At 39.9% G+C, this 15102-nt stretch overlaps 1 protein-coding gene across 1 annotated transcript in view; it reads right to left on the bottom strand.

Annotated features, from left to right (window-relative positions):
- The window catches only part of kcnh7 (potassium voltage-gated channel subfamily H member 7), a gene marked incomplete at both ends in the record, with an annotated part of 43412 nt that extends 29526 nt beyond the window's left edge, over nucleotides 1–13886 (bottom strand). The window contains 2 exons of the mRNA XM_080479262.1: nucleotides 13216–13446; nucleotides 13811–13886. Coding sequence (XP_080335388.1) covers nucleotides 13216–13446; nucleotides 13811–13886 — 307 coding nt within the window. The remainder of the gene's footprint in view (nucleotides 1–13215; nucleotides 13447–13810) is intronic.
- Between the last annotated feature and the right edge of the window lie 1216 nt (nucleotides 13887–15102).

Genomic DNA, 15102 nt, shown 5'->3' with positions numbered 1-15102 from the left:
AAATTTTTTTGTCAAATAGAGCGTGCAGGGCAGATTGTAGCCAGTTTGAGAGACGGTGACATTTGAGTCGGAAAACCCACTAAAAATCAGCACTGTGGAAGCCGGTGGAGCAGAATCTCGGGAATATAACAATTTCTCAGCGGCACTGGTTATAGCTGTGTTAGCAAAAGCTATTGATGCCCACAGGCACTTACTGCCCACCAATAAAAGTCTACTCGTTCGACTCTAAACAACAACACAATAGCAACCGCTCAGCACAGGTGACAAACAGTATCAGTGACCATCTCCAGTAAGGGAAATAACTATCATGACAGCATTTTCTCAAACCTTTGTGACTACTACAATTTATAGCACCAACATTTCCTTAATTCCCAAGGAAACCATTTTTTTTTTTTTTTTTTTTAAATCTTTAGATAATAGCAAATAATATGCCGGCCAACACAATTAAAATGTCTTTGTGTCTTTGTGCAGGTCTGTGTGTCTGTCGTTCTGTCTGGCTTGCTGTGTCGCTGCTACTCACAGAGGACACATATTACCAGTGTTCACTGTAATCTCCTCAGGGCTCACAGACACCCTGCCAGCAGCATTCATTAGCAGTAGACTTGCTGTCTAACTAAATATAACAAGCTTGGGCTGCTTCAACATGCCAGAGTCCTGTTGGAACGATTTTCTGCATCAAAAGTCCCAGAAGTAATGCTGGAGCGTCACCGCTGATAATATAATAATGTGATTTCAACAGGACGGAACACAACCAAATTATCAGGTATTATTTGATGTATCGAGGGAACTGACAAGATTAAAAAAAACAACGGTTACAGATAGTTGCATGTAAAGGATGTAGATAATAAGACCAGCATGTGCAGACTACATACCCATCTTACTCGGTGTCATGCTGTCTGGTTATGTTTCACCATAAAGCAGCGGAGAGGTGCTTAGAGAGCAGAGAGAATGTGAGTCCTTCACCAGAAAATCCCCTTTTCATAAAAAGCACTTCCCTGCATTTCCCAGAAATCCTTCACCTAATTTTGCACTGTCCTTCCAGTAAAAGGGAACATTTTAGGTGCTGACTTTGATCTGACTGATTAAATATTGTGCTTATCACGGGGAAGAAGAAAAGGACATGAATCAAATGAGTTATTGTGAATCAACCTCAATCCTTTTTTTTTTTTTTTTTTTTTTTTTGATAAACCCTGAATAAATTTGAATAGTTGTTTATAAATTATTTATTGGTTCCTGGAAAAGATAGTGCTCCTACTGAAATTTATTTTCAAAAAAAAAACCCACTCTGAAATAAGCCGTGAGGAGAGCCCAGGAATCAGATTGTGTTCAAGCTAAGTTATTTCCAAGTACATATTTGTACTCATGGCATGGCAGGTTATTTTTATATTGTGTTGCTTCGGATGTAAAATATGCCTCGATATACTCACGGCTCAGCTCTTTGCAAACGAGCATAAGCAGGAATTTCCGCACAAACCAGACACACCTTTATAGCCTACTCAGAAGAACTTAAACAATAGTATAAGGTGATGCGTAAGGCATTTTGTACTGCTGAAAATAAATAAAAAAGGATTCACACTGGGGACGCACGCAACTAAATGAATGAACATCCGCTGCAAAGTGTGGTTGGGAAAAAAAAACAAAACAACTATTACTCCACTTAAGCAATCCCCATCCAACTCAAGAATGTACATTTAAATCTGCACAGAATGACATCAGGCTTAATTTAAGAATATTTAACCGGAGAAGCGGTGATCCTGACAGGTCTGAAGAGGTAATACAACCCATCAGGAAAATGATCCTGCGCTTTGTTATAGGTAAAGCCTGAATACACAGTTCTGATTTCTTTTTTTAGACTAATTAACTAGCCCTGTCTTAAAGCTTTTGTTTAGTTGCCAGAGAAAAAAAATATTGTGTCTAAATATGACACATGACCTCTCCCTGTCTGAATGACGTTGTGCCACATGGGGAAGAAAGAAAAAAAACATGCCTCGGATTTATTTTTGCACACTAAGTCCAATTATGTTTGCAGAACTTCACCCACACTATCGCCAACAGTCTTTTGTTCTAGTATACTCACATGGACATAAAAACTAATACAGAGGTAATGTTGGCACATGTTGCAGCGTTTAACCCGTGACTAAAATGAAGGTTGTCTAAAATGATCCTGTAACGTTACGAAATGCAACAACATCGCCCCTCATTGGGAATTTGCCAGAACAACAAAAAAGGTTCTAATTTATTTGACCTTTAATGGACAGTTCTGCACGGCCTCCAAAGGACAGTCGTGGAAAAAGAGCAGGGTAATAATACGGGGCGCAAAGTTACGACTTTGTCACAAGGCAAAATAGCAACTCAGCAGCTGAGGGCATTACACCGATGTGATATGCAACCTAACCGCTTAGCCATCAGTTCACCCAGTTATCTAAGCTCTTCTGAGTACAGCAATGAACTGTCCATTAAATATGAGTCATTTTAGTTCACTACAGCAGTGAGCACTTAATTAAAAATAGTGTTGTTGTTTTTTTTTGTTTTTTTTAATCAGAGCATCTGGGCTTCCCTCCTGCAAAATTGCATGTTTATTTATAAGTGTGCAGTTTTTATTTGGCTCGATTAAACCTTTAGGCAACTTTCTTACATCTACTTAAATTAAAGGGTGTAAAACTCTTTTTCATTTCCACACTGAGCTCCATTGAATCTCAAGTCAATAAAGAACAAGTACAAAATATGACTGTTGTTTCAGTGCAAAGGAGTACACGTCTATGTACACATGGATGTTCTCAATGTTTTTAATGCACTTTGTGCAACACATATGGCAACTTTATTTTTAAATGTGCTCTGAAATCCTCTTTGCAACGGTAATTCTCTTCAGACTTATGTGGGAAAAAGCTTGTCCGATGCACATTCCTCCATCCTTGGTGCGCATGTTTTCCACAAACTCACTCACATTAGTGGAATATTGTTAGGAAAGAGGTTGCTCGCGTTCACTGAAATATCTCGTTGTAATCATTCAAGGTTTCAGTGTTTTGTCTGCTGATCTGTTCATTTCATTTAAAAAAACACATGGTTGTTCTTTCTTTGTTGTATGGTACATATTTATTCAAATATTGTTTTTGACGTGTACAAAAAAAATGCACTCAGGTTAATTCCGGATTAAAAAAGAAGAAGCCTTGAATGTTTCAGGGACGTTTTCATTGTTTTGTGGCGTTTAACCATTCCTTTACTCCATCAGAAGGGAGATTGAGATCACCTGTGAGCTGACTGCAGAGCTCTGCCTGATTGGCCGGCCAATCACGAGCACTTTGCATTAAAGGACAATGAGAGGCTGTTGGGGGAGATTTTTCCTTTGTGTCGTCGCAGCAGCGGCTGTAAGAAGATGCCAGTTGTCGATTTGTAACATTAGTACCGCTGCTGAGTGAATTTAAGATTTCATTTTTCACTGACCGGATTGGGTTATTTCACCCTTCTTTAGTCACACTGCATACGGTCCTGAGACCAGCACTTGGAAAACTCGCCTTAATTGTCTTAAGCAATGAAAAATCATCCCGTGGACCAGATTGGCCACATGTTTGACGCCCCTGTTTTGATCAAGGAGAACAATAACGGCTTCAAACCAAGTTTCAAGCCATTTGTGCCATTTTATAAAAGCTGTGTCTCTTTAGACTTGAGTCAGATGTTTCTACCATGAATCTGATAAATTATTTGATTTTAAACAGATTGATAGAACATTTAAAGCAGGGAATGTAGGTACACATGTACTTCACTCTGGCATGACAATAGCCAGCGATAGTCACACTTATGTTCATTTTAGACTCATCAATCAGCCACAAAATACACGGGTGTTTGTTTTTTAATCTGAATTTGGAAGCGAACAGAAGTCCCTCTAGAAAATGCACGCATACTTAGAATTTGCAAACTCCACACTTCAGGACTTCAGGTCGAACCTGGGCTTGAATCTTGGACATTTCTGCTGTGAGAAAATAGAGCTAATCACTGATTTTCTTATTTTGCAACACGTTACCATAATTGAAACAATTATTTGTGTTCCATTTGGAAAATCACACTTAACCTTTCAATGCCCACGAAAGTGACAAATTCATTTCTGAGAAAGAAATCAAAACGGCTGTTAAGAAACAAATGAAAGGAATATGATCTCTGCTTTCATGTTGTCTTGATGACGCATATTTTTTAAGTACAACATTGAGTCTGTGAAGCAATTTTTATCCTCTTTTTTTTTTTTATCATTAAAAAAAAAAAAACTTTGAAAGGAAAATCAAAATTTTTTTTATTCATATGTAATGAATATAAACCTTTTCCAACTTTGTCTGTGGCCACTTGCATTTTCTTAATATGGTCAAGTAGGTTGAGTAGCACAAACAAGAAAATGTAAACGCAACGATCGACCACATAAGGTGTAAATTAACACTATTTATCAATAGCAGCAGTGATGTAATGTACATTACACGGAAGAGATGTGTTAAAACAAGGCAGTAAATTCAGCAGAAATATTTCTAGGCTGCAGTTTACCTTAGCAGATGGGGAAACAATGGTGATGCTTAAAGGCTAAGCCATGGGGGTCCCTTCTCATCTGGCCTCCTGCTGAATGTCACCTCGACCAAAATGGATCAAAGCAAAGCTTCTTCAAAATCTCGCACGGAGTCAACAGAGACCGCACAGTGAATGTGATCTGATAATACGCACACATCACGACATTCTGTAAAAGTTTTTGCACATTTACGTATATGCCCACAGTGCTCAAGGCCCTATTAACAATAACATTTTGTGAGTAGAACAGGGAGGGCTTTTCGCTCAATTACCTAAAGCAGTGCTAGTGTGCCATGTGATCAGCAGAATCACACAGCCGTTCATTGAGAACAACTGCGTTATTCATCTTTGTTTTGAATTCCAGCTAAGGCCATGAAGTGCACTGAGAGTATTTTGGTGTTGAGTGTTGAATGCGCCCAAAAGCTGATATATATATATATATGTTTTTTTTGTTTTTTTTGGGATTCCTCAAAATATCCTTAGGACAACCACATTTACAGTTTATTCTCTAATTATTCATGCTGAGACAAACACAGCAGTCTGTGACACTTGGGCACTAACTGTTTATTATTTATGACGATTTAGACTCGACTCCTTAAAGTCATCACCAAATGTACGAAATCAAATTTACATTTCAACATGATGTCCAGCAGTTAAAAAAAAAAAAAAGAATCTGGACAAAAGCCGAATTCAGTTTAAAATACTGTATTTTCTGCATCTGACACCCCTGGTGAGAAACGGATTGCCTTGGCAGATATAACTTCTCAGCTGATTTGTCACTGTGAAGAAAAAATGACGGAAACGTTTTTGAGAGGCTTCAACAGTGGGAACTACAAAATGATAACAAAGACAGTATAATTTGTACTGCCGCTCAAGTAGCTTTGTATGACACTGATAAGTATCATCAAGTACTTAACGATCAAAGATTGCATCGAGTCCCAATCACAGGATTCTTTCCAATTCTTACTACAAGTATTTTGCTCGTCACGGTAACTTTGCACGGGTCACAAAAGCGTCTTCACATTACAGCAACTGACTTCAAGCTCTGCACAGATCTAAAGAATTCCTTTCGCTTCAACCCTGATAACTCTTTGATGAGAGAAAGTGTTTCTCTGCCTGTTTGTTTGACTGTGTCTGTATATTTTCTTTGAGCAGGTATGGACCTGTCTGAACCGTCTTCGTGAAACAAACAGAGCGGCATAAAGAATCCCACAATGCATATTGTATCAAGACGAAGCCATCGCTTCCAAAAGAGTTTGGGCAGTGATGCCGTTGTTATACTTTTGTCTTTGTTCACCACCACAGAGGGTTTCATAATGAAACAATCAAGATGTGCTTGAAGTTGACACTTTTAACTTCAGTTCAAGGGATTTAACAATAACAACAACAACAAAAAAAACCTATCACAATAATAGTTTTGGAATGCCAGGTTTTTTTCATTGTCCTAATTGTTCCATTTTCACGGGCTCAAAAACAAAAATTGACTTTTCATTGCCAGGTCCAGCCTGTTTTCTATCCCACTTTATTTCTTAACTCATCAAAGGGCTGCAGTGGAGTATAGTGGCTATTGTCTCCTCACCCAGTTCAAGTTCATGGTTTGGAGCCTTTCTACACATGGCGTTTACATCTTCTCTTTGTACATGTGGGTATTCTAGTGTCCTCCAACACTTCAAAAACATCCAGTTGAGATTGAGATAGATGGATGAATTTTTTGGGAGGGGCAAATCCAAAACAACTATATGGTTTTTTCCATGTCCTGAAGTGTACCGTGTAGAAGGCAGCTGGTGCCCGATTTATTAATGGGCCACGTTGCACGCTCGCACAAATGACACAACTAGCAACAGAAAAGATTCACTGATTCAGAAAAAGATGAAAGGCCTAAGAAGGGTACAACACAGAAGTCTTTGAATAAAACTGTTGAGCCAGCTGAGGGAATGCCGTTCACCACAATGAAAGAAGCATCTCTACTCAAGGGTGAGCTGACTTAACACCAAATTTGCAAACTTGTTAAAAACAACATTTTATACACGCAAAACGTTGAGTAGATCAATCCTGTGGCGTTCAAATCGATGACTCTGCATTATAGAACAACTTACATCTGATACACCTGGTTATTTAGCTGCATTTCTACTGTAAGTACATCTGTAAGCTGACTCTGCAGTGATCATCTTACACTGTTCAGTTCAACAACTTTCACCAGAAAGCAAGATTTTTTGGATTATCCGTTTCTGGAGCTGAATGTCACAAGGATTTAATTTCCTTCCCACTCGTCCTGTTCCTGTTCTTAACATCTGGTACCTACTCTGTATCCACGTTACTGTCATTTACTGTATTTGTAGACATTGTAAATACATTGACTGATTGCTTTGCAAATCCTTTCCTCTACCTGGTGGATACTGACATTTCGGATGCTTCAACTTTTTCAACCACGGTTGCAGGTGAGGCGCGTAAGATGAGTTATTCAGGAAGTAGAAACTTTTTACGATTTTTTTTTTTTTTAATCTCTCCACTTTTGAGCTGAGGTCAATGATATAGGTTTTGAAGTAGTGCTGTGAATATTGTGATTGATTATATATATAATTATGATATAGTCTGTAATTTTACTACTTGTAAAATTGGTCGTAATGCAACAAGTAAGAGATCAATATTTTATGATATTTTAAGCAGGCTCACTCAAGAGCTACCAATCAAACATCTCAAACTTTTCAGTCTATACTTTTTCCTGTTGTGAGCAGTTCAATGTTCAACTCCATAAATCAGCAACATGCATGTCATAGTGGATCTCCCCCTGGGGTGACTGATGTCACTTCAGCTGACTGATGAATTAATCAAACATTGCATGAAAGAAATCAAATTTATTATTGAAGAAGAAAACTTCTTACTGAATAAATGACTGGATGCTGGAAAGTAAAGAAAGGAGAAATTGACGGGTGAAATTATTAATAAAATGAATCCAGATCACCTGGAGAAAACCGTGCATGCACAGGGAGAAAATGCAAACTCTGCACAGAAAGCCCCTTCGTCTGACCTCGAACCAAGCATATTCTTGCTCGTAGGCTAGAGTGCTAACCACTTCAACAAAGACCTTCTATAGGTAAATGCTTTCCAGATGATAATAATATTGAGACGCAAACTACCATTCCACTCATCAGAACAGAAATCTGGACTAAATTTGGCTCAAATCCATATAAAAAGGCCCTCTCAGTGAGGAACGTGGCACTTTGGACAGATGCAACCAAGATTAACTTGCACCAGAGTGATGGGAAGAGAAGTCCATGGAAAATGAAGGGAGCACAAAAAAAGCTTACTTCATCATTTGTCAAGGTTGGACAGAAGCAGAGTTATGGCAGAAGAATGTATGGCTGCCAATGGAAGTGGGTCACTGCTTTGTATTGATGAAGTGAGTGCTGACAGTTGTAGCAGGGTAAAAATCTGAAATGTATGGAGCTATTCCTCCTCCTCAGCTCCAATCAAATGCAGAAGAACTGACAGGATGGCACTCCAGAATACAAATGAATAACGACCCCCAAAAAAGACAATGATAGCGGCCTGAGAACTTCTTAAGGGAAAGACATGAGATGCATTTATATGGTTGATTCTGTCATCTGCCCTCAACCTAACAGAGCATGCTATTCACTTACTCAGGTCAAAACTGAATGCATAAAGATTCTCAAACAAGTATCAACTGAAGACGGCTGCAGGAAAGAATGCCACAGCAGCTCAATGGTGGAAAAATGAGTTTGTCGACTGGTTGCAGAAGAGGAAATCATTGAATTGACTGAGGCATAAGAATATGTTTCACTTTTATAATTATCCATGTTTGTTCCGTTTTGGCTTTGAAGACATGTTTAGATATGTTGTTCATTTTGATTGTGGACACTGTTCAATGTTGTATGTTACTCCATGTAAATGCAAAACTAATGTAAATGTATTTTAATTTGGTTAAAGAATATGCAAAACTTTCTTAGCAAATATGTTGTCAGAATACTTAAACATCATCTTTCTGTGTTTCCCTATATATGTACTATCTTAAGTTACTTTTCCCGCTCTGTCCGCCTTCAGCAATGTCTCTGGATGACTCTTCGCTTCATCTTTACATTATATCATGAACAGAAATGTGTACAATTGGAGACGTCAGCACAACATAAAACAATTCAAGCATGACCAAAGCTGCTAGTCACAGTTAACATCTCTGATAGTACAGCTATTTGTACCAGTGAGGGCGCAGATGTCCATTCACTCCTCAACCTGTACACAAAGGGTTTCCCTATGAGCCAAGAAACGTTATTTACACCTGTTTGAATGAATGGACAGAGTACTAAGAGTAGCTCCCTTTTCATGATGGAAATTTCATTACTGTAGATTCTATTTCCATCATCAATTATTAAAACATTGCTGCTTAATCAAGTGACTCCCAGATCAACTTCTGGATATGAGACGTCTCCCAAGACATGTTCATGGATAGTTTACTTTGTATACATCAGAAAATAAAAAGCTTTAACCATATTTCATTTTGATGTATCAAGTATTCATATTAATCTATCTGATCTGCTTCAGTAATAAAACAAAAAAGTAGTATTATGGAATGTTAAATATCACTTTTGTTTATGGTATCTTGCTGCCAATGTACTATCTACAAGTGCAGCTTTTAAACAGAGCCCTTCAACTAGTGCCTGGCAGTCAGTCTTGTATAATGAAACCTGACATCTTTCTCTTTTAGGGCTATTATACATAAGCCGATACACAACATTACTGGGGCACAGCCCGTCAGGACTAGGCCATGTAGAGAAAGGCCATGCAAGCTAACCCTTTGTTTAGAGTCCCTGGGCCTTGTGGCAATATCTCGCCTCAGCGAGACTGTAAGCTACACAGCCTGGACTAATTTCATCTTCAATCAGTGTCTGCTGAGCCATCAGGGGTAACTCGCAGCCCCAGCTCAAACAGCCTTTTATTTGTGTTCATATTTGTCAATTCGTGATACTTTTGATCATGATATTTAGTTCAGTTAAATGTAGCACAAAGGAAATCTACATGGAATGTAACAGATAGTAGAAATGTAAGTTTTATGACATAGGCACAATTTAGAATGAAAGCTTTCTGAAATAAGAGTCCATGGAAGACTTAATATAGCTAATGCAGATTAAAACAAGTAATCTGTCGTTTGAAAAAGTTTGTTGGATTCACATTGTGCTAACAACGACAGTGTACGGTTCATTATCATAATCCATAACGTTGCCACAGTGTTTACTCTCTTGGCTTGTAATGAGGTTGTCTGATGGCATGTTAACCAAAGTTTTCATGGTATTTAATCCACAGTGCAGTTTGATACATCTGCTTGGACAAGCTGATTCCAGTCCAGCAGATGAAACTAGATGAGAAAACCACTCTTCACCTCGCACTGCGAGACACCGAAGAAGGCTGAGCATGATGAAAAATGGATGTGCTCTTTTGGAGCGTAGTTCTGCAGCACACCTTGTGTACTGCAGGCACTCTGTGTCCCCTGTTCCCTCTCTCCTTTACCACTATACGCTCAGCAGGGGTTGTATGGCCCCTCGGTCCCCTTGGTGGGGAGTCACCTATGAAACCCTGCACCCACGCATACCACATGTCTCAGATCATTCAGTGTGGTTAGCTAAGCTGCTGCTGTTATGTAGCCATTATCCATTTAACTTCTCTCTGCGCCGTGGTGTCAGCTTCCTTTTGTCAAGACTCATTCAGGTACAAAGTATTATTACACCCCTTGGAATAGGATAGCTTCACAAAGCCAGCTAAGGGAAAGCATTTATCTCATTGATTATGTATCATAGCTGCAAGACGGCAGCATGTGTGGTATCTCCTCTCACAACCCGTCTTGGCCGTTCACATAGAAGAGAACACCAAAATTGAAAGCAAATGTCCTCGTGCTAAAGGCCTTTGCTGTGCTCCCGTGGCCGCCATTGTTCCACTACTTTTAATTTCCAAGCATACACATAAGCTGCTTAACTTTTCCCTTTTTAGCGAAAAGAGCCAAAGCTTTGTTGCTCCTGATGTCACACAGCTCCCTGAAATCCAAATCTTATTTTTCAAGATTTCCGACTGTGTAGTTATTGATGGAGGAGGAAAACAAACAACACCATGTGACTCTTCGATTCCTCGAAACACGGGTGTTTAAGGCGAATCCTCAGATTTGAGTTCGGCCAATGTGGACCCTTTATTCAGCGGAATAGTTTCATCTCTGCGAATCTTGCCCACAAAACCTCTGATTCACGTAATATGTCTCTGTGCAAACACTGTGACAAACTTAAACAGGCAGGCATGCACAAGATGTGACGGACTGGGACATGAATAATGCCAATTGATTCTAAAATAGAAAGTCTTATGAAAATGTGTGCTATATTATGAAGAAAAATCTAGAAATGGCTAAATATGGGAGAGAAATAGGATGAAAAGAAACTAAAAATTACTTATCTGAACCAGGGTTTGTTTATTTTATGTGGTGTGATGTACAGTAGGTGCTCTCGGAACACCAAGAGCTTTAGCACAAAGGATTAACGCTGATTTGCATGACGCCTGATAACTTGAAATACAGTTAGAAGAAGAGACAAGGAATACCTTCCCTCTCCACCCGTCAACCTCAATCTCTAGAGCGTCGTGAATCAATAGGGCCATCGCTCTCGAGGATGGTATGAATCTTTCATCCCCCCCCCCCCATAGCAGTGGGAGCATGTGAATTGTGTCCTCCATACCAGTTTAATGCATTTACTCTGTAAGCTGCTCATTTCCAGTCACCGCACTGTCAGCCCTGACATCTTTATTCATGAGCACACACGCTCACTATAAATTCCTCTGAGGAGTATTAAGAGTTGTGTCTTGAAGCCGTGATGCACACCAGGGAGGATTGTGAAAAGACTGAGAGCAACGATTATATTTGAAGGTTTCTGTTGCTCCCATCCGCCACGCTTCAAACATTACAGGCACATGATGTTTAAACGGTGCCCTGAACATGCATGTAAGATGGGGGGAAAAAAATGGAAAACTACTTGAAGTTGCTTGAAATTCCTACTACTCGCCACAAACCAGGCTCAGTGCTCGCACAGTCGGACCCAAGAGTACAATGTGCAATTGTCTTGCAGGTTTCTGCAACAATCTATTTTAGCTGTGTCGCAGCTGGCTCTTGGATTGCTCTTGATTAGCCCAAAAAAAAAGAAAGAAAAACACAAGGTTGATGGCTGCTGATGGTAGATTAAACATGTATTCATGGCCTAGAATCTAATCAAACTCACAATTAAAAATTTAAGCCCTGGCTCCTTATGATTAAATAAAATATTACCTCTTTTTTTCAAGCTTAAGCTCCCTATACTATAGTACATGTTTGTCTTGTGTATATTTTGGGATTCATTTCAAGGTAGAGAATATAAAAATAAACAAAATGCACCAACACCCTCTTACTGTAATCACTGGTACAAAATAAAAAAAAAAATAAAAAAACACTGTGCTTTTAATGTGCGGCTTTACATGAGGAGTACCTTTGGGATTGACTCGGTGCAGCTATGTCATGCAGACTGCAGAAAGCTCATGTGAGCGCGTGGCAGGAGGTGGTCAATCTGGGGATTTATACCACTGAGTGGTAACATCATATTAATTCTCTCTGCCTCGGAATTGCTGTCATTACGGTGCACCATTCATGCAAAAGACTGGGACTGATCAAAGAAAAATGAATGACATACAGCAGGGAGCATTTTATGCAGAGCTGCAGCCTATCACGTGTACAACACCTTTTAAAAGGTCACTGGCTTGATTCAGTGAAAGCAACTGTACACATTCGTTATGAACCACACGAGCATTAAATGCGCCATTGAGCTCCAAATGCACATTTTATGTGAAAAGCACAAGTATTTACTGTATGGTAGTAAATGTCACAGGGAAGCAGGTTAGCTGTGTCTTTATCCCTTTTTTCTGCACTGTTAAAACAAACTGCTCAGCGCATTATGATTTAAGATGTATTGTTTTAGATATGTTGATTATATGATGCTTGATAATGGCGTAAAACCAAAGAAAACACTATTGTTGTCACTTACTGTCGTTCTGCAGATGTGACCAAATGTGTCCAATAATTCTGGTGTCGCATTTCATAATGTCAAAATGAGAAAGTAATATGATGAGTGTCATCTCACACGATGACTAATGACTATAATACTTCCATGTATGCACAGAAAAACAATACTACCAAAAACTTATTTCATTAGGCAGGAAACGGCATTGGGAGATGAAATAAAAATACACCACATGTAATGTATTATCATTTCAGTATGAAGCAACCGTTTCTTTATTATGAGGATAATCTTTTTTGTTTGGCAAATTCTCATTTCTGAAATGTCAAATGCATGAAGAGGATCAGCGGTACCTGTTCAGTTTCGCACACCACGGGAAACGTTTGAGCATAAATTCAGAGGGAGGGGTAATTTTAGAACTGACTGCACTGACTGTTTTCTTCTATCAGGGGGTAATGTCTGATCTGTACATCATGTAACTGACTCGGGGTGGTTAGTAACCAGCTGACAGGCCACATCAAGAGGCGGATATAGTGAGGGGCTGCAGCAGGTGCTCTCACAGGAGCAACACATCACAAAAGACACCTCTCAGCTTACGGGCTTGCTGTGACAGCCACACTCTTGTGCCAGGTCAGTTACTTACCATCCTTGCGGTAGTAGGTGATCTCCACCTTGCGCTCCTCAGATCCAGCCAAAGCCTGCGCAACCTGGCTGATGGCTTCTTTGTCCGTCAGGTCACCGTGCAAGAAGTCACAGGTGCATGGCTTCTGCATGATGTCTGGTCTTGAGAAGCCGGTCATCTCACAGAAGCCATCGTTGCAGTATATGATCGCACAGTTCTCCACCCGGGCATTGGCTATCACAAATTTCCGGTCTGTAAAGGAAAAATATATATTTGCTCAGTGCCAGCCGAGGTACATCTGACCCACAGTCTTATCAGTGTGGTCCAGTGGTTAACAGAATAATCAAGTTGATTAAGTTTGCTGTCACAGCCTCATAGTTTAGTTCAGAGAACCTCACTAAAATACAACAATGAGGCGTGTCTTCAGTTTGACTTGCCATAATCATGATTATTTTTTTACTGGTAGGAACCTCTTAAACATAAAATAAACTTAAATCCCTTCAATAATCTTAATTTCATAAGATTATTTTTTTTAAATAAATATAAATTTCATAAAATAGCAAGTATTTATTTCTTGTTTTTTTCTGTTGTCGCTGAAGGATTTAGACATACTTACTCTGACCCTCGAATTTCCGGATGATCATTCCCAGGAAGGTGTTTTGCGGCGCAACGTGACCTCTTCTTACAGGCATGTTGAAACGCGCACGCAATATCCCCCAAGATCTCCAGATGAAAAAGAAGGGGGGGAAAAGCGCCTTTGCAAGTAGATCCCGAAGTTACAAACGTTGGCTCTCAGCGATGCTCTCTCTGCCACAGATCATAGTCGACGCGAACGCACACACGCACTCTTCCTCTCTTTCTCCCTCCCTCCCTCCCTCCCTCTCTCCCTCTCTCTCTCTCCACTTTCTCTGACCTTCCTACTTCGCCGAGGAGTTGTTTATCCCGTTTGTATGCCCGAGCATGTGAATGCCTCCTCGCCGAAACGCGCGGAATCGGGGAGGGTTGCTTGATTGAGTTCGCCGAGCATTTCGCGTAGAGGATGGATGCGATCCCGCCGTCCCCTCCGGTGTCGTGGTGTTTCTGGGTGCGCACACAGCGGACACTCCGGTTAACGTGCCAACGGGAGTGACGTCGCTCCCGGCGGGGCTTAGTTCCCTCCACCTCGGGCGGATGGATAAGTCCGATGACTGCGAGACATTACGAGAGCAAAAATATGCACTTGCAGTACAGATATGCACCATTGAAAACATTTTCTTCAAATTGAAGTCACATTATAGGAGAAGAAATATGTACTTTATACTATTATGATAATGTTTACGCACGAACCTTCATTACTTGGCCGAGTAAGTCAGGGCTGGTTAGTTCGACACCAAAAAAAAAGTTTTGGTGCGTCGATGTCTGACACTTTCCCTCAAGCATTATGTAATGAGTAGGAATGTCAAACATGCTGTCAGGGGCCAAAGGCGGTCCAAAGCATGATGTAGCCACAAAAAAAACAACCACAAAAGAATACTGAAAATTTTATTTTTAATAAGCTGTTGTTGTTTGCATCAGTTAAATTCACTTACCTCAAGACCAGTCCAAGAGTGGACCCTCTAACCTACTGTAAGCTCCAATAGCTCCAGCCACCAGAGCCCAAGTTTGACAAAAAACTGTAAAGATGGATGCAAAGAGGTCATAACGCAACTTTGAGAACATACCCGAACCAGAGATGGCAATAGCTCTTCCAGCCATTTGATCAGTGATACAGAAGTGAATACAAACATCTGTAGCAAGTAGGATTAAAGACGGCACTCTTTTTTTTGTTGTGAAAACCTCAGCTTGTTCATAATACATTTAATAAAAAGTGCAATGAAAGTTTTCTGGATTCAATTTCCACTGAAAATAAGGGAAGGCATTGGAGTTGTT

Source organism: Lipophrys pholis (assembly GCF_963383615.2).
Source record: "Lipophrys pholis genome assembly, chromosome: 13".
NCBI classification, from domain to species: domain Eukaryota; kingdom Metazoa; phylum Chordata; class Actinopteri; order Blenniiformes; family Blenniidae; genus Lipophrys; species Lipophrys pholis.
This window is presented reverse-complemented; position numbering and strand designations above follow the sequence as displayed.